The sequence below is a fragment of the Thalassophryne amazonica genome, chromosome 13 (assembly GCF_902500255.1).
Source record: "Thalassophryne amazonica chromosome 13, fThaAma1.1, whole genome shotgun sequence".
Classification (NCBI taxonomy): domain Eukaryota; kingdom Metazoa; phylum Chordata; class Actinopteri; order Batrachoidiformes; family Batrachoididae; genus Thalassophryne; species Thalassophryne amazonica.
In genome coordinates this window covers 44,043,297-44,064,805 of record NC_047115.1, presented here as the reverse complement: position 1 = coordinate 44,064,805, position 21,509 = coordinate 44,043,297, and the positions used below count along the sequence as shown (strand labels likewise).

Genomic DNA, 21,509 nt, shown 5'->3' with positions numbered 1-21,509 from the left:
TTAGTTATTTCAACTTTCAACTGAGCTAATGCTACAAGATGTCTCTAGTTAAGTTTAAATAACTTTTAAAAAATCTATACAAATTGTTACATCACTTTTTCTCGGTGGTTCATTTTTTAGAGTGTATCTGTTCTGTGACATGCTGCACTGTTCTGTAAATTAAACATTTGAATTCTTTAAAAAAAAAATTTTACTTACCCAAAGCTCCCTGACAGATGTCTGTTCTGGTAGCTCCACCCACAATGAACTGAGGGTCATTTGTCAGTTCCTAATGATAAATAAAATGTTTGAGTATAAACTATAGTAACATTTACTATGCATTCAAAATTATGTGTATTTAAACTATATATATATATATATATATATATATATATATATATATATATATTGTCTCTGTGTACCATCATGTGTACACCTTTAAATTATAGAGAACATGTGTAACAAGAGTCATCAAGAGAGGACATACATTCCCGGTGCCCACAAATCAGTAATACAGAGTGCCAGGGATCACCCAAGGACACACATGCTAAGAATGAATAAAACTGGTAAAATGTTTCTTGAGATATTGCACTAACAAGGGTGGCAATGACAATATCTTGAATATCTCACTGTGGCCTTGAATTTTATTGACCCCTTCCTGACGGAACTTCACATTACATGGAGAAATGTGGCAGAAGTGGGGTTTTAACCCAGAACCTACACTGAAACCAATGGTAGTAACCACTTGTCCACCTGAGCATTAACTTGAGCCGCTTTTTCACTTTCACAGTTATGCTTTTTGGAAGGTCAGTCTATAACCATAACAAACTGGCATATGAAGATCACAGTTGCCCACCACAAATGCGTTACAGCATGCCATTTCATGATGCAACATGCCAAACTTGCACCATGTGACATGTATAAAATCAATCATGGGAAACCGACAGTTAAAATTTACCACAACCTTAACATTTTCAGAAAACCTCCCAGTGATGTCAAGGCATATATGACAATGTTTCGTACTTCACTGAAATGCAAGGGATTACAGTATGTCAAAATTCACAATGGAAAAAAGGCATTTTTGAACATTTTGAAACTGAAAATCCCCCCAAAACAAAACCACGGCAGAGTGACAGAATATCTGCATTCGCAACCCACTCTCACGCCATTTTATGGTATTATCACAAAACGAAAATCAACCTATTGGTTCATGATACCGTCATACTGTCACAAAAAGTGGCACATTTTGTGACAGGAGCACGCAATGCGGGGTGATGTGGGGGCGGGGGGGGGGGGGGCGTCTGTAGAGGTTATGATTAGGGGAAGGGAAAGGGTTATGTTATGGCTATGGTTAGGGCAAGGGGTAAAGTTAGAAATCGCAAAAAAAAAAAAAAAAAAAAAAAAAAAAACGTCACAAAAATGTGACTCATTTCATGACAGGAGCACAAAAAAAGCGTGAGACTGGGTTTGCATTCATCACTGACTCCCTGACAGATCCTCAAAGGTTTTCAATGGTATTGAGAGGGTTTCAAACCATGGCCTTCCAGAATGCACATCTGTGTAAAGGAAAACAGGACTTTACAACCACTATTTTTGAAGTCATCTGCAACCACTAGTTAATATTGTCACAAATTCCCAGCACAGATAAAGAAAAGTGGATGAAGTCCACAAAAATTCTTAATGACTGCTGTACATTGATGTACAAACTGTATTTTTGACCTCTTCTAAGGTATTACTCATCTTTAAGTGATTTCTTTTTATGCGCCAATAGTGTTAAACCTACATTGTAACGTTCACACATACATAATGGCAATGCCACTTTCAGACTGTTGCTATTCTTGCATGCATTAGCACTCTGTTTTGTTGAAGTGCTGTAAACAAATGTCACAGCGGAGGAGTGGTCAGGGATGCCACAGTATGCCAAGAGCTGCAGTGGTGTGCACACTCAAAGTATCCTTAACTTGTTCTTACTTGTCCTATTCTGTCGGAGTTAGCAAACATGATCTGGTGTCAGATATATGAGTGGGTCACTGATATGTTTTGTGTTGTGTCCACAGCATCAGTCATACACAGTTTTAAAATACTGCATGAATAAAATCAGACGAGAGATGCATTGCAAGGAAAAACAAATGAGGCCTTTCCAATTTGTCTCTGGCCCACATATACAAAAAGTGACTTCACTAGCAGTGCTAATATAATCTTGCAGTATGGATTTACGAGGTCTGTTAGAAAAGTATCCGACCTTTTTATTTTTTTCAAAAACCTGATGGATTTGAATCACGTGTGCTTGCATGAGCCAACCTTGAACCTTTTTCACGCCTGTCGATTGCGTCATTTGCTTGTAAGCAGCCTTTGTGTGAGGTGTGTGTCGTGCGCTCCATGTTTTTTCATTCCAAGGAAAAAGATGGAACAACTGGAGCAGCTCAATTGCATCAAATTTTGCCAGAAATTGGGCGACAGCCAGGTGGAAACCATTCGGATTATTCAGAAGGCTTTCGGTGACGATCCTATGGGCATCACACAGATTAAGGAGCGGTACAACCGGTTTAAAGACGTCCGCACAACGGTGGAGAGCGAGCCGCGCTCCGGGCGGCCATCAACATGCTGAAATGACCAGATCATTTCCAAAGTGAACGCTGTGGTGATGCGGGACCATCGTGTGACTAACCAAGAAATTGCGGAAGAGGTGGACATCAGCACTTTTTCGGCACATTCCACTGTGACAGAAGATTTGGCCATGAAAAGGAGTGGCAGCGAAATTCTTTCCTGAAGCTTCTGACGGTGGAGCAAAAGCACCTTCGTGTTGAAGCCTCACAGGACATGTTGTGACATGCCCAGCTCTTCCACAATTTCTCAGATAGTCACACGACTGAAAAGCCACCGAAAGCCGTCTGAATCTTCCGAATGGTGGAAGAGGTGGGCATCATTTTTCTGAGTCAGCTTGGAATGAACAAAACGCCGAGCGCACGACACACACCTCACACAAAGGCTGCTTACAAGCAAATGGCACAATCGACAGGCGTGAAAAAATTCACGCATGCGCACGAAGGTTCAAGGTTGGCTCATGCAAGCACACGTGATTCAAATCCATCAGGTTTTTTAAAAAAATAAAAAGGTCGGATACTTTTCTAACAGACCTCGTATTTTAGTAAATAAAGTCTCTGCATTGGAATTTCCACAGACGGTGGCTCCATGCTTTCAAAGTGTTCATTGTGGACTTTTCCATTGTTTTCTTTATTGGAATTTTCATTATTCTCACCGTGGGCCTCATCCATTCCACATCTCTGGTTTTAGCGGAGTGTGGGGCAAGCTCCTTGAAACCCAGGGATGGAGGCTCAGCAGGGAAATAGGTGTCTTCAAACAAGCAGCCGTCCTCCAGACATTGTTGCTTCAGGGCCTCGTAGTCCTGGTTAGCAAACAGAACAGCCTGCTCCTTGGAGCCCATGCCTTCAGCCCGCAGCCTGTTGGCGTATATGCTTGCAGAGATGCCTCCTCCTGAATACATACTGGGGCAAGATAAAAATATGCTGGGTGGGCATGCACAGTAAAGACTATAAATAGCAACAAGCTAAACAGTGGCACACACTTGTCTAAAAGAGCTACAGCATGGCAATCAGGTGAAGACTGTGTTTGTAGAACACCTATGTACCTATTTATGAGGACAAAGTTCTTCCACAGACTGCTGTGAACTCAGTCTTCTAATTCTGACATGTCACAAATAATCCTGACGCTTGTTAAGCCTGACTGTATAAGTAATGTCTGTAAAATCACAATATTTAAAAACCACATAGGTTGCTTAAATTATTTCTGAACGTAGTGGTACAGGGGTCTCAAACTGCGAGCCCTGGGTCAAATTTTATAAGACCCTAGGTACATTTCCATGGTAAATGGACTGCATTTCTATAGCACCTTTCAAGCATTTTTACAGTGATGCCTCACATTCACTCATTCATGCACAGGAAGAAGAGAAACTGATTTCATGATACCGGACAGCATGTGTCATGTGAGTTTTTTTCAATCACTGAAATGGTTTTTACCTGAAGCCATCAAAATATGGCCATTGGGTATTGTGAAGGCTTTGCGCCCGTCCGTCTGTCTATCCATCTGTCTGTCTGTCCGTCTGTCCAGTACTATTGCTGCCAGGGTCTTCAAATTCACAGGGGACAAGGAGACCTTGGACAAGTTCAAAGATGGCTAATCTTGACCTATTTTATCAGGTATTTTAAAAGGGAAAATTCACAATCTGTTTACTATTTTTATGCTATGAATCATGCATATCTGTTTTTTGGCTGGGTTTTTTTTTCATGGGGGGGTGACAGCCAATCAGAGTAGAGTGGCACCATGACATCACTGGCTGCTCTCTCTGACACTCCAAAACTGCTTTGTTTCTAGGTAAATATTAAATGATTATTAACCGAGTGCAAGGTCTGCATGGGAAAATATCTGACCGAGGTGTGTGTATATATATATATATATATATATATATATATATATATATATATATATATATATATATATATCTCACACACACACACACAGTCGTATGTACAAGTTTGGGCACCCCTGATGATTTTCATGATTTTTCTTTATAAATCATTAGTTGTTTGGATCAGAAATTTCAGTTAAATATATCATATAGCAGACAAACAGTGATATTTGAGAAGTGAAATGAAGGTTATAGGATCTACCGAAAGTGTGCAATAATTCTTTAAACAAAATTAGGCAGGTGCATAAATTTGGGCACCCCAACAGAAAAAATACATAAATATTTAGTAGATCCTCCTTTTGCAGAAATAACAGCCTCTAAACGATTCCTATAGCTTCCAATGAGAGTCTGGATTCTGGTTGAAGGTATTTTGGACCATTCTTCTTGACAAAACATCTCAGGTTTGTTGGTTTCCTAGCATGGACAGGCCGCTTAAACTCACAACACAGATTTTCAATATATTCAGGTCTGGGGACTGAGATGGCCATTCCAGAACATTGAACTTGTTCCTCTGCATGAATGACTTAGTAGATTTTGAGCAGTGTTTAGGGTCTTGTCAAAAGATCCAGCCCTGGTGCAACTTCAACTTTGTCACTGATTCATAAACATTGTTCTCAAGAATCTGCTGATATTGACTGGAATCCATGTAACCCTCAACTTTAACAAGATTCCCTGTACCTGCACTGGCCACACAGCCACACAGCATGATGGAACCACCTCCAAATTTTACTGTAGGTTGCAAGTGTTTTTCTTGGAATGCTGTGTTCTTTTTCAGCCATGCATACCACCCCTTGTTATGTCCAAATAACTTAATTTTAGTTTCATCAGTCCACAGCACCTTTTTCCAAACTGAAGCTGGCTTGTCCAAATGTGCTTTAGCCTACCTCAAGCGACTCTGTTTGTGGTGTGTATGCAGAAAAGGCTTCCTCTACACTCCAGCATCACACAGCAGTATAGTTGAACAATGCACAGAGACACTATCTGCAGCAAGATCATGTTGTAGGTCTTTGGAGCAGGTCTGTGGGTTGACTGTGACTGTTCTCACCATCCTTCGCTTCAGCTTATCTGAGATTTTTCTTGGCCTGCCACTTCGGGCTTTAACTAGTACTGTGCCTGCGGGCTTCCCTTTTCTCACTATGTTCCTCACAGTGGAAACTGACAGCTGAAATCTCTGAGATAGCTTTTTGCATCCTTCCCCTAAACCATAATGTTGAACAATCTTTGTTTTCAGGTCATTTGAGAGTTGTTTAGAAGATCCCATGTTGCCACTCATTAGAAGAGATGCAAAGAGGGGAAACATTTGCAGTTGGCCACCTTAAATACCCTTTCTCATGATTGGATTCACCTGTGTAAGGACGTCAAGGGTCAATGAGCTTACCAAACCAATTTTGTGTTCCAATAATTAGTGGCAAATGTATTCAAATCAATAAAATGCCCAAATTTATGCACCTGCCTAATTTTGTTTAAATAATTATTGCACACTTTCTGTAAATACTAGAAACTTCATTTCACTTCTCAAATATCAGTGTGTTCATCTGCTATATGACATTTAACTGAAATTTCTGATCCAGAAAACCAATGATTGATAAAGGAAAATTATGAAAATTGTCAGGGGTGCCAAAACAACTGCATGTATGCATGCATATACATTCTGTTTTATTTTATATATATATAAATGTGTACATGTATATGTGTGCATATGTATTTATGTATCTCTTTCTTTCTGCATGTATATATATATATATATATATATACACTCAAAAATATAAACGCAACACTTTTGGTTTTGCTCCCATTTTGTATGAGATGAACTCAAAGATCTAAAACTTTTTCCACATACACAATATCACCATTTCCCTCAAATATTGTTCACAAACCAGTCTAAATCTGTGATAGTGAGCATTTCTCCTTTGCTGAGATAATCCATCACACCTCATAGGTGTGCCATATCAAGATGCTGATTAGACACCATGATTAGTGCACAGGTGTGCCTTAGACTGCCCACAATAAAAGGCCACTCTGAAAGGTGCAGTTTTATCACACAGCACAATGCCACAGATGTCGCAAGATTTGAGGGAGCGTGCAATTGGCATGCTGACAGCAGGAATGTCAACCAGAGCTGTTGCTCGTGTATTGAATGTTCATTTCTCTACCATAAGTTGTCTCCAAAGGCATTTCAGAGAATTTGGCAGTACATCCAACCAGCCTCACAACCGCAGACCACGTGTAACCACACCAGCCCAGGACCTCCACATCCAGCATGTTCACCTCCAAGATCATCTGAGACCAGCCATTCGGACAGCTGCTGAAACAATCGGTTTGCATAACCAAAGAATTTCTGCACAAACTGTCAGAAACCGTCTCAGGGAAGCTCATCTGCATGCTCGTCGTCCTCATCGGGGTCTCGACCTGACTCCAGTTCGTCGTCGTAACCGACTTGAGTGGGCAAATGCTCACATTCGCTGGCGTTTGGCACGTTGGAGAGGTGTTCTCTTCACGGATGAATCCTGGTTCACACTGTCCAGGGCAGATGGCAGACAGCGTGTGTGGCGTCGTGTGGGTGAGCGGTTTTCTGATGTCAATGTTGTGAATCGAGTGGCCCATGGTGGCGGTGGGGTTATGGTATGGGCAGGCGTCTGTTATGGATGAAGAACACAGGTGCATTTTATTGATGGCATTTTGAATGCACAGAGATACCGTGACAAGATCCTGAGGCCCATTGTTGTGCCATCCAAGAACATCACCTCATGTTGCAGCAGGATAATGCACGGCCCCATGTTGCAAGGATCTGTACACAATTCTTGGAAGCTGAAAATGTCCCAGTTCTTGCATGGCCGGCATACTCACCGGACATGTCACCCATTGAGCATGTTTGGGATGCTCTGGACCGGCGTATACGACAGTGTGTACCAGTTCCTGCCAATATCCAGCAACTTCACACAGCCATTGAAGAGGAGTGGACCAACATTCCACAGGCCACAATTGACAACCTGATCAACTCTATGCGAAGGAGATGTGTTGCACTGCATGAGGCAAATGGTGGTCACACCAGATACTGACTGGTACCCCCCCCCCCAATAAAACAAAACTGCACCTTTCAGAGTGGCCTTTTATTGTGGGCAGTCTAAGGCACACCTGTGCACTAATCATGGTGTCTAATCAGCATCTTGATATGGCACACCTGTGTGGTGGGATGGATTATCTCAGCAAAGGAGAAGTGCTCACTATCACAGATTTAGACTGGTTTGTGAACAATATTTGAGGGAAATGGTGATATTGTGTATGTGGAAAAAGTTTTAGATCTTTGAGTTCATCTCATACAAAATGGGAGCAAAACCAAAAGTGTTGCGTTTATATTTTTGTTGAGTGTATATATATATATATATATATATATATATATATATATATATATATATATACACACACACACACACATATATATACGAGGTCTGTTAGAAAAGTATCAGACCTTTTTATTTTTTCAAAAACCTGATGGATTTGAATCACGTGTGCTTGCATGAGCCAACCTTGAACCTTTGTGCACATGCGTGATTTTTTTCACGCCTGTCAGTTGCGTCATTTGCTTGTAAGCAGCCTTTGTGTGAGGATGGGTGTAGTCTCTCGTCGTTTCTTCTTCGCAAGGAAATGGCGGAACGACTGGAGCAGCGCGACTGCATCAAATTTTGCCAGAAACTGGGCGACAGCCAGGTGGAAACCATTCGGATTATTCAAACCACTTTCGGTGACGATGCTATGGGCATCACACAGATTAAGGAGCGGTACAACCGGTTTAAAGACGGCCGCACAACGGTGGAGAGCGCGCCGCGCTCCGGGCGGCCATCAACATGCTGAAATGACCGGATCATTCCAAAGTGAACGCTGTGATGATGTGGGACCGTCGTGTGACTATCCGAGAAATTGTGGAAGAGGTGGACATCAGCACTTTTTCGGCACATTCCACTGTGACAGAAGATTTTTGCCATGAAAAGAGTTGCAGCGAAATTCATCGGCACGAAGCTGATGGTGCAGCAAAAGCGCCTCCGTGATGAAGCCTCACAGGACATGTTGGGACATGCCCGGCTCGTCCACAATTTCTCGGACAGTCACACGACTGAAAAGCCACCAAAAGCTGTCTGAATCTTCCGAATGGTGCAAGAGCTGGGCATGTCCCAGTTCAAAGGGGGTGCACGTGGGGTAGCCTAAGTTTTTTATTTAATGATTTTTAAGCATTCAAAGCACTGCAACAAAACATTTTGACACACGTCAACTGACACAAAAATGCACAACTGATCTGAATCAAACAGTCCAGACATAGTTATTTTTGGGGGTTTGATTGACAGGTGACAGCTTTATTTGCAAGGACAAAGTTGCTATTTCCACTCCAGAAGAGAGGCAGTGGCTTCCACTTAATTTGAGGTTGAAACCCCTGTGCTGATAGGCATGAAAATCAAAGAAATCATGCAGCTACCAACATTCAGAAAGACAGACGAAAAAGAAAGAAACTATAACAGATACTGCGAGCCTAGAGAATTTCAGAAACACACAACAGCAATTTACACAAATCAAACTATAGAGCAGTCATTCCCAAATTTAAGAATACAGGGGTATAATGAACATGGTCTGGGATCCACCCACAATTAATTTTTTAATAATTTTGTTTAATATACGCAAATATGATGAAGTATTGCATTTCCATACACACACACACACACACATATATATATATATATATATATATATATATATATATATATATATATATATATATATATATATACACACACACACACACACACGAGGTCTGCCCAAAAAGTATCGGACCTTTTTATTTTTTGCAAAAACCATATGGATTTGAATCACGTGTGATTGCATCAGCCAAGCTTGAACCTTCGTGTGCATGCGTGAGTTTTTTCACGCCTGTCGGTTGCGTCATTCGCCTGTGAGCAGGCTTTGAGTGAGCAGTGGTCCACCCCTCTCGTCGGATTTTTATTGCGAATAAATGTCTGAACAATTTGGAGCTTTGCTGCATCAAATTTTTCCAGAAACTGTGAGAGACCTCCAGCTGGACACCATTCGGAAAATTTAGATGGCTTTCAGCGACGATTGTATGGGGATTACACAGATTAAGGAGTGCTCCAGCCGGTTTAAAGACCGCCCACAGCGTCTGAGAGCGCAGCGTGCTCCGAGCGTCGATTGACAAGCTCAAACCCCGCTCAAACAACCAGATCATTTCCAACGTGAAGGCTCTGTTGATCCGGGACGTCGTCTAACGTTCACAAAAAAGGCAGAAGGCGTGGACGTCAGCACTTTTTCGGCACATTCTACTGTTACAGGAGTTTTTTTCATGGAAAGAGAAGCGGAGGATTGCGCCACCATGCCGCTCATGGCGCGGGACAAAACCACCTCCGTGTTGGTCTCACAGGACGGCTTTCAGGTGGCTTTCAGACGGCTTCCGGTTGCTTTTCAGTCGTGTGAGTATCCGAAAAATTGTGCATGAGCTGGACATGCCCCAGCATGTCCTGTGAGGCTTCATCACGGCGGTGCTTTGCGCCATGCGGCTCCGCTGCGATGCGCGGAGTTCCTCTGCACGTCTGTCTCAATGTGCCAAAAAAGTGCTGATGTCCACGTTTTCCGCAATTCCTGTGCTAGTCAGACGACATACCGGATCAAGACAGCGTCCAGTTTAGAAATGAACGGTACATTCCACTGTTACAGGAGTTTTTGTCATGGAAAGAGGAGCGGAGGAACTCCGCGCGTCGCGGCGGAGCGGCATGACACAAAGCAACGCCGTGATGAAGCCTCACAGGACATGTTGGGGCATGTCCAGCTCATGCACAATTTCTCGGATAATCACACGACTGAAAAGCCACCTGAAAGCCGTCCTGTGAGACCAACACAGAGGTGGTTTTGTCCCGCGCCATGAGCGGCATGGTGGCGCAATCCTCCGCTTCTCTTTCCATGAAAAAAACTCCTGTAACAGTAGAATGTGCCGAAAAAGTGCTGACGTCCACGCCTTCTGCCTTTTTTGTGAACGTTAGACGACGTCCCGGATCAACAAAGCCTTCACGTTGGAAATTATCTGGTTGTTTGTGTTGGGAAAGTGTAGTGACACGGACCCACAACAGGGGGCGCAAATGAACGGTCAATAGATGAGCCAAAATATAACAATTTAATGTTGTGAATGTGCACAACGAACATACAGACAATCTCGGAATATCATAACAGTCAATACACAAAGGTGACGTGTGGGCAGGCTCGAGGATAGAAGACGTCTGTCCCAAGAAGAGCCGGAACCACACGATTTCCGCCGCCCCAGAACCTGGTGAATACTGGAGCCGCCAAGTCCCGAATTCCCAGGTGATCACCGTCCCCGACTGTCGGATCTGGTACTGCTGGCGAAGAACAAAGACAGTCAAGTGTGGGTGTGTGTACACCCAGTAACAACAACGGTGGGAATGCCACCTCCACCTCTCACTCAATAACTTGCAGAGTACTGTAGATTCCTCAGGGGAAAAGAGTGCCTTCAGCGCTCTCACAGCTTCCACCGACAGAGGAACTGGTACTCCTGCAAACACTCACAATATACAAATATTGCAATTACAGAACGGCTGAGGATATTACCTCCAATGAAGTATGATATCTCGGCAACGAGGTGGAGATGACGTCTGGTCTTTATGGAGTGAGATGATGTTGAGTAGATGGGTGACAGCTGTCAAGAGGTAATGAGCGACAGCTGTCACCCCCGGCTGTGTCCATGGCGGCAGCGCCCTCTCGTGCCTGAAGCCCGCACTTCAGGCAGGGCGCCCTCTGGTGGTGGGCCAGCAGTACCTCCTCTTCTGGCGGCCCACACAACAGGACCCCCCCCTCAACGGGCGCCTCCTGGCGCCCGACCAGGTTTGTTGGGGTGTCGGCGGTAGAAGTCGGCCAGGAGGGCCGGATCCAGGATGAAGCTCCTCTTCACCCAGGAGCGTTCTTCGGGTCCATACCCCTCCCAGTCCACCAAGTACTGGAACCCCCGACCCATCCGACGGACGTCCAGGAGCCGGCGCACCGTCCAAGCCGGCGCACCGTCCAAGCCGGCCCCCCGTCGATGATCCGAGCAGGAGGGGGCGCCGGTCCGGGAGCACAGAGGGGTGAGGTGTGATGAGGTTTGACACGTGACACGTGGAAAACCGGATGGGAGTTGGAGCTTCACTGCGGCAGGACTGAGGACTTTGAGGATTCTGAAGGGGCCAATGTACCTGTCCTGGATAGTGGACTCAGGCAGGATGGGCTCCGGTGGATCCGACAGTGCAGTTTTGACCTCCTCTTCGTGTACCCGGGACAAGGCATCCGACCTCTGGTTCTTGGTCCCGGGACGATAGGTGATCCGGAAGTCAAAATGCCCGAAGAACAGTGACCAGCGGGCTTGCCTGGGGTTCAGCCGCTTGGCGGTCCTGATATACTCCAGGTTCCGATGGTCAGTGAAAACCGTGAATGGCACAGACGCTCCCTCCAACAGGTGTCTCCACTCCTCAAGAGCCTCTTTCACCGCAAGGAGTTCTCGATTGCCGACGTCATAGTTCCGTTCAGCCGGGGTCAACCTGCGTGAAAAGTAGGCACACGGGTGAAGAACCTTATCGGTCTCTCCGCTCTGGGACAGCACGGCTCCTATCCCTGAGTCAGAGGCGTCCACTTCAACCATGAACTGGCGGCTAGGGTCGGGCTGCACCAAAACTGGCGCAGTAGAGAACCGTCGTTTCAACTCCTTGAACGCGGCTTCGCACCGATCCGACCAGGTGAAGGGGACTTTTGGAGAGGTCAGGGCTGTCAGGGGGCTAACTACCTGACTGTAGCCCTTAATGAACCTCCTATAGAAATTAGCGAAGCCGAGGAACTGTTGCAGCTTCCTACGGCTTGTTGGTTGGGGCCAATCTCTCACTGCCGCAACCTTGGCCGGATCAGGGGTGATGGAGTTAGAGGAGATGATAAACCCCAGGAAGGACAAAGATGTGCGGTGAAACTCGCACTTCTCGCCCTTCACAAACAGTCGGTTCTCTAACAACCGCTGCAGGACCTGACGTACATGCTGGACATGGGTCTCAGGATCCGGAGAAAAGATGAGAATATCGTCCAGATATACGAAGACGAATCGGTGCAGGAAGTCCCGCAAGACGTCGTTAACCAAAGCTTGGAACGTCGCGGGGGCGTTGGTGAGGCCGAACGGCATGACCAGGTACTCAAAGTGACCTAATGGGGTGTTAAATGCCGTCTTCCATTCGTCTCCCTTCCGGATCCGAACCAGGTGATACGCATTTCTAAGATCCAGCTTAGTAAAGATTTTGGCTCCATGCAGGGGGGTGAACACGGAATCTAACAATGGCAACGGGTATCGGTTGCGAACCGTAATCTCATTCAGCCCCCTGTAATCAATACATGGCCGAAGTCCGCCATCTTTCTTGCCCACAAAAAAGAAACCTGCCCCCATCGGGGAGGTGGAGTTCCGGATCAGCCCGGCAGCTAATGAGTCCCGGATGTAGGTTTCGCTCCACTGAACCACCACCTCAGACGGCCAATCAATCCGGGGATTGTGCTTCAACATCCATGGGATGCAAAAAATCACGTGGGAGGTAGAAGGAGTTACAAAAAACTCAATCTCCTCCCGGTGGTTTCCAGACACCACCAGAGTTACTGGTTGTGTCTTGTGTGTGAGTAAAGGGAGGAGGGTGCCATCTAGTGCCCGCACCTGCAACGGCGAAGGAAGCGCCACCAGAGGGAGCCCTACCTCCCTTGCCCATCTGCTGTCTAGCAGATTCCCTTCTGACCTCATGTCCACCAGGCTCGGGCTTGAAAGGTTAAATCCCCGCTCAGGATTGTGACTGGGAGTCGTGTGGCAATTTGTGTGTGTCTCACTTGAATGTTTTGACCCCCCCTTAGCCCAGTCTCTAAGGGCGAGTGTTGTCGTTTTGGCCGTTTGGGGCAGTTTCTCTGTGTGTGCTCAGTTGAGCTGCAGAGAAAACACTCTCCACGGATCAGCCTCCCCATTTTGGCCCTGTGCGTTTCCCTAACAACGTCAGCAGGGGGAGCTGTTGCCCCACAAAGCGCTGCGGCTGTGGAGCGTGGGGAGGGCGGCCCCTTTTCGAACCCGGAAGGGAGAGGGGCGGCGCGTATCCGGTCACGTCCTTCGCCTCGCTCCCGACGGCGTTCCTCCAACCGATTGTCTAACCGTATAACGAGATCGATAAGCCCATCTAAATCCCGCGGTTCCTCCTTAGCTACCAGCTGCTCCTTCAGAACCAACGACAGTCCGTTTATGAAGGCGGCGCGGAGCGCAATGTTATTCCAGCCGGACCTCGCAGCCACGATGCGGAAGTTGACTGCATAAGCGGCTGCGCTCTCGCGTCCCTGTCTCATTGACAGCAGCACGGTTGAAGCGGTCTCTCCTCTGTTAGGGTGATCAAACACTGTTCTGAACTCCCCCACAAACCCAGTGTATGCTGATGACAACCGTGAGTTCTGTTCCCAGAGCGCCGTAGCCCAGGCGCGTGCTTTACCCCGAAGCAGAGCAATCACATAAGCTATTTTACTAGCATCTGACGCGTACATGACGGGACGTTGTGCGAAGACAAGCGAACACTGCATAAGAAAATCCGCGCACGTCTCCACACAACCTCCGTACGGCTCAGGAGGGCTTATGTATGCTTCAGGGGATGGTGGGAGGGGTTGTTGAACCACCACTGGAACGTTTATATCCTGCACAGGGTCGGCAGGAGGACGAGCTGCAGCAGCGCCCTGAGCGCTCGCCGCCATCTGTGCGGAGAGAGCCTCCACCCTGCGGTTCAGGAGAATGTTTTGCTCAGTCATTTGATCCAACCGAGCCGTAAAGGCGGTGAGAATGTGCTGCAGCTCACCAATCACGTCTCCTGCAGACGCCTGCACTCCCTGCTCTCCCATTGGTCGTTCAACAGCCGGGTGACGCCCCTCGGAGTCCATGACGCTGGCCGAGATATCCTGTTGGGAAAGTGTAGTGACACGGACCCACAACAGGGGGCGCAAATGAACGGTCAATAGATGAGCCAAAATATAACAATTTAATGTTGTGAATGTGCACAACGAACATACAGACAATCTCAGAATATCATAACAGTCAATACACAAAGGTGACGTGTGGGCAGGCTCGAGGATAGAAGACGTCTGTCCCAAGAAGAGCCGGAACCACACGATTTCCGCCGCCCCAGAACCTGGTGAATACTGGAGCCGCCAAGTCCCGAATTCCCAGGTGATCACCGTCCCCGACTGTCGGATCTGGTACTGCTGGCGAAGAACAAAGACAGTCAAGTGTGGGTGTGTGTACACCCAGTAACAACGGTGGGAATGCCACCTCCACCTCTCACTCAATAACTTGCAGAGTACTGTAGATTCCTCAGGGGAAAAGAGTGCCTTCAGCACTCTCACAGCTTCCACCGACGGAGGAACTGGTACTCCTGCAAACACTCACAATATACAAATATTGCAATTACAGAACGGCTGAGGATATTACCTCCAATGAAGTATGATATCTCGGCAACGAGGTGGAGATGACGTCTGGTCTTTATGGAGTGAGATGATGTTGAGTAGATGGGTGACAGCTGTCAAGAGGTAATGAGCGACAGCTGTCACCCCCAGCTGTGTCCATGGCGGCAGCGCCCTCTCGTGCCTGAAGCCCGCACTTCAGGCAGGGCGCCCTCTGGTGGTGGACCAGCAGTACCTCCTCTTCTGGCGGCCCACACAACAGTTTGAGCGGGGTTTGGGCTTGTCGATCGGTGCTCGGAGCGCGCCGTGCTCTCAGACGCTGTGGGCGGTCTTTAAACTGGCTGGAGCACTCCTTAATCTGTGTAATCCCCATACAATCATCGCTGAAAGCCATTTAAATTTTCTGAATGGTGTCCACCTGGAGGTCTCTCACAGTTTCTGGAAAAATTTGATGCAGCAAAGCTCCAAATCGTTCAGACATTTATACGCAATAAAAATCCGACAAGAGGGGTGGACCACTGCTCACTCAAAGCCTGCTCACAGGCGAATGACGCAACCGACAGGCGTGAAAAAACTCACGCATGCACACGAAGGTTCAAGCTTGGCTGATGAATATATATATATATATATATATATATATATATATATATATATATATATATATATATATATATATATATATATATATATATATATTTACCAAAGGGAATAATAATTTTAAAAAAGTAATCCCACATCTTAATTATTCTGTATTTTTAACTTTATTACAGAATCATATCAAAGACTTAAATTTATTTTAATGACTTCTCATGGCCTCTCGTGGTCCACCTGAAGTACCTTCTTCATGGCACCCTGGTGGGCCACAGACCACACTTTGGGAATCACTGCTCTCAAGAATAATAAAAGAAGTGAGAAACATACCTTGTCTTTCTGTGCAGGCTGATGAGAAATAACACACACAAAAATGAGATCATTCCATGTAGAACTTTACATTCAAACAACAGTTATGAGCCATGTAGCAAGAATCCTGTGATAAGTACCCAAAGATTTCATGAGTTGCTTGAAACAAAGATGTCAGCACTTCCTTTCCAAAGGGAGTTCCAATTACATTCCCAAAGCCTGTTGAATATCAACGAGGATGTACCATATCGTTTTTTTTTAATTAAATCCCTTGATGTTTACAAGGCAAAAGTAGCAGTCATCTAAGTGTTTTTTTTTGGTTCTCTCCAAACCATTGGCACACCAAATTTGAGCTTAGCATTCTTTCCTTCAGATCAGATCTCAGTGTTTCGACACAAGTTTTGCAACATTGGTGAGGTACCCAATTTTTGTCCTGGTCACCAAGTGGTACTCCGAAATAAATAAGGTACACTCTTTTGATAAAAGTATTGATGTTACATCTTTGAGATGGTACAGTGAAGCAACCACAGATATAACAAAAAATACCTGGGTCATCGCAACATTCCTTCGCTTGGAAGTCATAGACATGTTAATTACCATAGTGTAAAGAAGATTCAGGGCAAAGTCTTCACATAGTCCTCCCTAAACTGTAAATTGCTGAACCTGTCACAATAACAAACATTCCTGTTAAGAAACTATTGCTGTTAGAGTCAAACAAATGTTTAAAAATAACATTTCTTAACCTTACTACTTTGTCTGGAAACAGCTATTTTTCTATCTTCGTGATTACTTCTTGTATCAAGCATTGAAGCAAAAGCTGCAGTCTTGCACACCTCTTCCGTGCCATAAAGGTTATTACGACTCTTTGGTCACATTTTGCAAATCTGGTTTGAAAACTATGCTTTTGAAGTTGCTTTTTTGCATGATTGGTGGAGCCAATAGGGAACATGCAAATTGCAAAATAAAACATGATGTGATAAAACGTGATGTGACAGAGGAAAGCTGAGCTCAGATTTGGCTTCAGAATCCAAAAATGACCCTAAATCAGTTCAGTTCAGTCATGCAAAAAAAAAATAAAAAAAAAATTGTTGACCAGTATAAATTCCCTGAAAAATATTTGCCTCTGTGATAGGACATCTTGCGAGCCTTGCAGTGGGCAAAATCCTCTATAGCTGTCTAATGTAGACAGCTTTGCTCTCTTCTCGTTGCTTTCTTTTTTATCCTTTCTTCTATTGCTGCCAGATTTATTTTTGTAGAAGACATTTTTCTGCAAGCTCTTTGGTGTTACTAGTTCTCATAAATCTAGCTATGGCATTGATTGACACAGAAGCAGCGTATAGTTTACCCAGCATTCATAGCTGCATAGCATCTTATGAAATACACCAATAGACATTATGTTATTCTTTTAACTGAGTATTCTGTATTGTAAATTTAGCTTATTATTCATTAAAAACAAAGAATTTTGGAATACACTGCACTTAACTATTTCACCAATTGGGAAACTATGACAGAGGAAGGTTTGCTTCAAGGTGACCACCTGTTCTCAATCATATACAAATGATCAATGTGGGTCAAAGCCTGTCTTCCGAGTCTCACTGTCCTTCCTTTGTTCATGAAAACAAAGCAGTTCTTGCTTCATTGTTTGTGAACTTGTATAAATGCTGTATATCTTGAACATAGTCTCGTCACTTCTAAGCTCAATTCAGTGTGTCGAGTCATTTTTCTCTCACGCTCACCTTCTACGGCAATGAGATATGTAGAGGTCTTGCTCAACAGCACGCTGCCGTTCAAAAGAAGCCTGGCTTGACACAGGCAACCCTCAACTTCTACATTGGCGCTCACAACATGAGCCTCTACAGCTATGCGCAGTGTGCATCACTATGATAATGTAATTTAGTTCAGACAAATTCATGGGCCCGGTATGTCCTGGGCCCCAGTGCAATAGCACGTGCTGCACTGTCTATCCCTACGCCACTGCTGCGGAGCTATGTATGCCTGTGCACCAGACAGGTAACAAACACTGTCACCTCTTCTGGACCATTGGGCAGCTTTTACTGCTTGTGATAAAATAATAATAATATAATAATAATTCCATTGGAACTACAGTTTTTCCATAGCCACGAGAAACACTGTTCCAAAACCTTTCTAATCCTCTGAAACACGTGTTTCAAACATTGCTCTGGAGTTTGCATAAAAAGAAAGACTAACATCCTGTACCACTTTCTCAGCACTGCCATCTCTGGAGCAGCTCAGTCTCGTTTGAACCCCTGCATGATATCGCGGGATATGACCACTTCCGGGGACAGCCTGCTATTGCACAACAAACACAGCATCACTTCACACGAAAAGATGGTACTGTTTTGTTTTTCGGCTGCAATCACGAAAAATGTAGTTTTTTCAGTTTCCAGTGGAGAAGGCAAATGGGAGAGGTTGTGTTGGTACGTTTTAGCCTACACACCTTGACAGAGTAGCTGCGGCCTCTCACCTGCACAACCGCCTGACATGTTTGAGCTCCAGGTCATAAACAAATCGCAACACATGTCCACTTTCCACCACATTGTCACTTTTTCTTTGCATTTTCACTTTGTTTGCCGTGTAATTTGCCCAAAAACTCAGATGAAGTGCCAGATGGGGACATAAGAGGGCTGTCCCCAGATGTAAGATTACTGCGTCATATTTTAACCCTTTAGCGCCCGCCCTCAAACAAGACTATGGCGCCCAATTCATAACAAGGTGCCAGTTTACAGGAGTCTGTGTGCACAGGGTTTCTATATGTGTAATAACATGTGTAGCTTGATTCCGGTGTCATTTTCTTGTTAAAACAAATATTAAGTAGTCCTGAGACTACCAAACACTCATAAATTGGATTATTGTGATGCAAATTGTGTTTTAAAAATGCTTGAACATTTTGTATCAGAAAGATTTAAAATGCCAGTCCATACCTCATTGTCTCCGGGTATTTTTGTATATCTGTTTTTAAGACACCTGATGACCTACAGTCTATTAGTTTCCTATAAAGATGTGCGATATGACCCTTTAATTAAATAGCAGAGAAAAACAGTGCTGCAGCCCAAATAAGCAGCTTTAACGCAGTTCTGTGCACCTGTTCATCAGGCCTACAGACAGCTGCACAGATTTCTTACTGTCGTCTTAACAACAGTCAGTCACATCCAGTTAATACCAGATATCACTATTTAGATCATTTCTATTTTTAGAATGCTAACATAAAACGCACGGTGGCCTAATGCACCGTTAACTTCAGGTTCGCTGAAAAGCAAACAAACAATACTCACCGCTATGAAGTCGAAGCACAGCTCATTCAAAACTGCTCCAATAGTACAAACAGTAATACGAATATTAACAATTTTAAAATCTGAGAAGAAGGAAGTGGTTTGCTAGAAGGGAGCGACACGTTCTGGCCCTCGCGCCACTCACACACACACACACACACACACACACACACACATGCACTACACACTGCAGGAGAGAGCCACGCCCACACAAGAGGAGGGAGGGGCCCACTGCGCTTCGAGCAAAGTACAAAACTGAACTGCACACTGTGGCCTCTAGAGGGAGCAAGACTGTCTCAGTCAGATATTTATGATTTGGATTAGAAAATCAAAATTGTGATTTAAAGCGGCTTGTCAACGTGGCTTAAAAAGTTTAAATTTAAGCACTTCATTTCAATTATAGAGTCAGCATTCTGAAGTGGAATCTCATGATTATCACTTTAAAATCCAATAATTTGCCTTACTGTTTTATAAATGGCCTTTAAAGTTAAGATTTGGCATGTTACTTAGAATTTAGAGGTTTGTACATGTATATGTTTCAGTTTTATTTTTCACTTTTTAGCTCAATTATTGCATAATTATGTCACAAAGGAAAGATGTTAACATAAATAACTTAAGGTTTAGATTTATTTTATATTTCTTCTCATGATTTAGGAATTCAAAACTGTTTCTGCATATCATATGCAATTTTAAAAGTTGAAATTTCTAACTTTTAGCTCATGATTATGATTTACACTATCCGGCCACTTCATTAGGTACACTTTGCTAATACCAGGTTGGACTCTTTCTGCCTTCAGAACGTCCATAATTCTTCATGACATAGATTCAGCAAGGTGTTGGAAACATTACTCCAAGATGTTTTTCCATACTGACATGAGAGCATCACGCAGTTGCCCATTCAACCAGTCTGTCCATTCTCCTCTGATGTCTGACATGAACTAGACATTTTAGTCCATACAACTGCTGCTCACTGGATATCTTCTCTTTTTTGGACCATTCTCTGTAAACTCTAGAGATGGTTGTGTGTGAAAATCCCAGTAGATCAGCAGTTTCTGAAATACTCAGACCAGCCTGTCTGAAACCAACAACCATGCCACGTTCAAAGTCACTTAAAATCCCCTTTCTTCCCCATTCTGATGCTTGGTTTGAATTTAAACAAGTCATCCTCACCACGTCTAGATGCCTAAATGCACTGAGTTGCTGTATTAACAAGCAATTGAACAGGTGTACCTAATAAAGTGGCTGCTGAGTGTATATCATCACACTTTTGATTTAATTCCATTTAAAAGTTAGGCAGCATGGTGGCTTCATGTTTAGTGCTGTTGCTGTCCTACCTGCACATTCTGTGTGGAGTTTGCCTGTTCTCCCTGTGTTTGCCTGGGTTTCCTCCAGGAGCTTCCTTCCAAAGACATCAAGATTAGGTGAAATGGAAACTTTAAAATGACCGTAGGTGTCTGTCTATGTGTTGGCCCTGCAATAGATTGGCGGCTTGTCCAGGGTGTACCCCATTGACCGCTGAGATAGGCTGTTATCCAACTGTTACACCCGAGCTGATCAAAACCCAAATTAGGATTCAAAAAGCTAGGAGGTGAGTGAAGGAAACAAAGTAACAATTTCTTGGAAGGGCTATACAGTGAATTTGAAATATACTGAAGACACCAGAGGCAGGAGGCATAGGCTGGACCAGCACAGGTGAGTTGACAGGTAACTGGAACCAGGTGGTTGCCCACGGAGCTGACAGGAGACGGGTAACGATGGAGACAGAATAGTGCAGCAGTTAACAGAATATTTACAGAGGAATCCTTCAAATCTGGAAACAAGCACCAAAGTTGGCACAAATACTCCTTAGACATTATTCTTTTGAAAAAAGTGTCCACTTGAATTTTCAGTAGGCGGCCAGCTAGGGGTCAATTGAAGAATTACACAGGGGTCAAAATTTAAAAATGTTCCAATCATATTGAAAGCTATACCACATTATTTGTCTGAACAAATATTTCAAAAACATAGTTTGGACTATCTGTGACTGAATGTTATGGAGTTATGGGGTAAAAACAGCAAGAACGGTAACAAAAGTCAGTTTTAGTTTATACAGGGGTCAGAAGTTAAAGTTGCTCTAAATATTTTAAAATGTGATGCAAATTATTGGTTAATAGGGTTTTAAAAAGGAATAGTTTGCATTATGTGTCATGCTTAGTTATCATGTTACAGGGTAACATATGTCACATGCAATAGAATCCAATGGACGTCGACATTGTTCTACCTTTACCTTGCAGACCAAGCATTCAACACAGTCAAAACTATTCCATTTATTAATCCTATTAGTTCAACCAATAATTTGCACCACGTTTTACCAAAATTGGAGC

The 21,509-nt window shown here is 44.2% G+C and overlaps 1 protein-coding gene across 1 annotated transcript in view; it reads right to left on the bottom strand.

The window, feature by feature from the left end:
• Positions 1–19,256, bottom strand: part of capn1a (calpain 1, (mu/I) large subunit a) — a 34,336-nt gene extending 15,080 nt beyond the window's left edge. Inside the window, exons 1-4 of the mRNA XM_034184325.1 lie at positions 19,150–19,256; positions 15,878–15,882; positions 3,239–3,485; positions 199–268 (exon numbers count right to left, since the gene is read on the bottom strand). Coding sequence (XP_034040216.1) covers positions 199–268; positions 3,239–3,484 — 316 coding nt within the window. The 5' untranslated portion in view covers position 3,485; positions 15,878–15,882; positions 19,150–19,256. The remainder of the gene's footprint in view (positions 1–198; positions 269–3,238; positions 3,486–15,877; positions 15,883–19,149) is intronic.
• Positions 19,257–21,509: the final 2,253 nt, after the last annotated feature.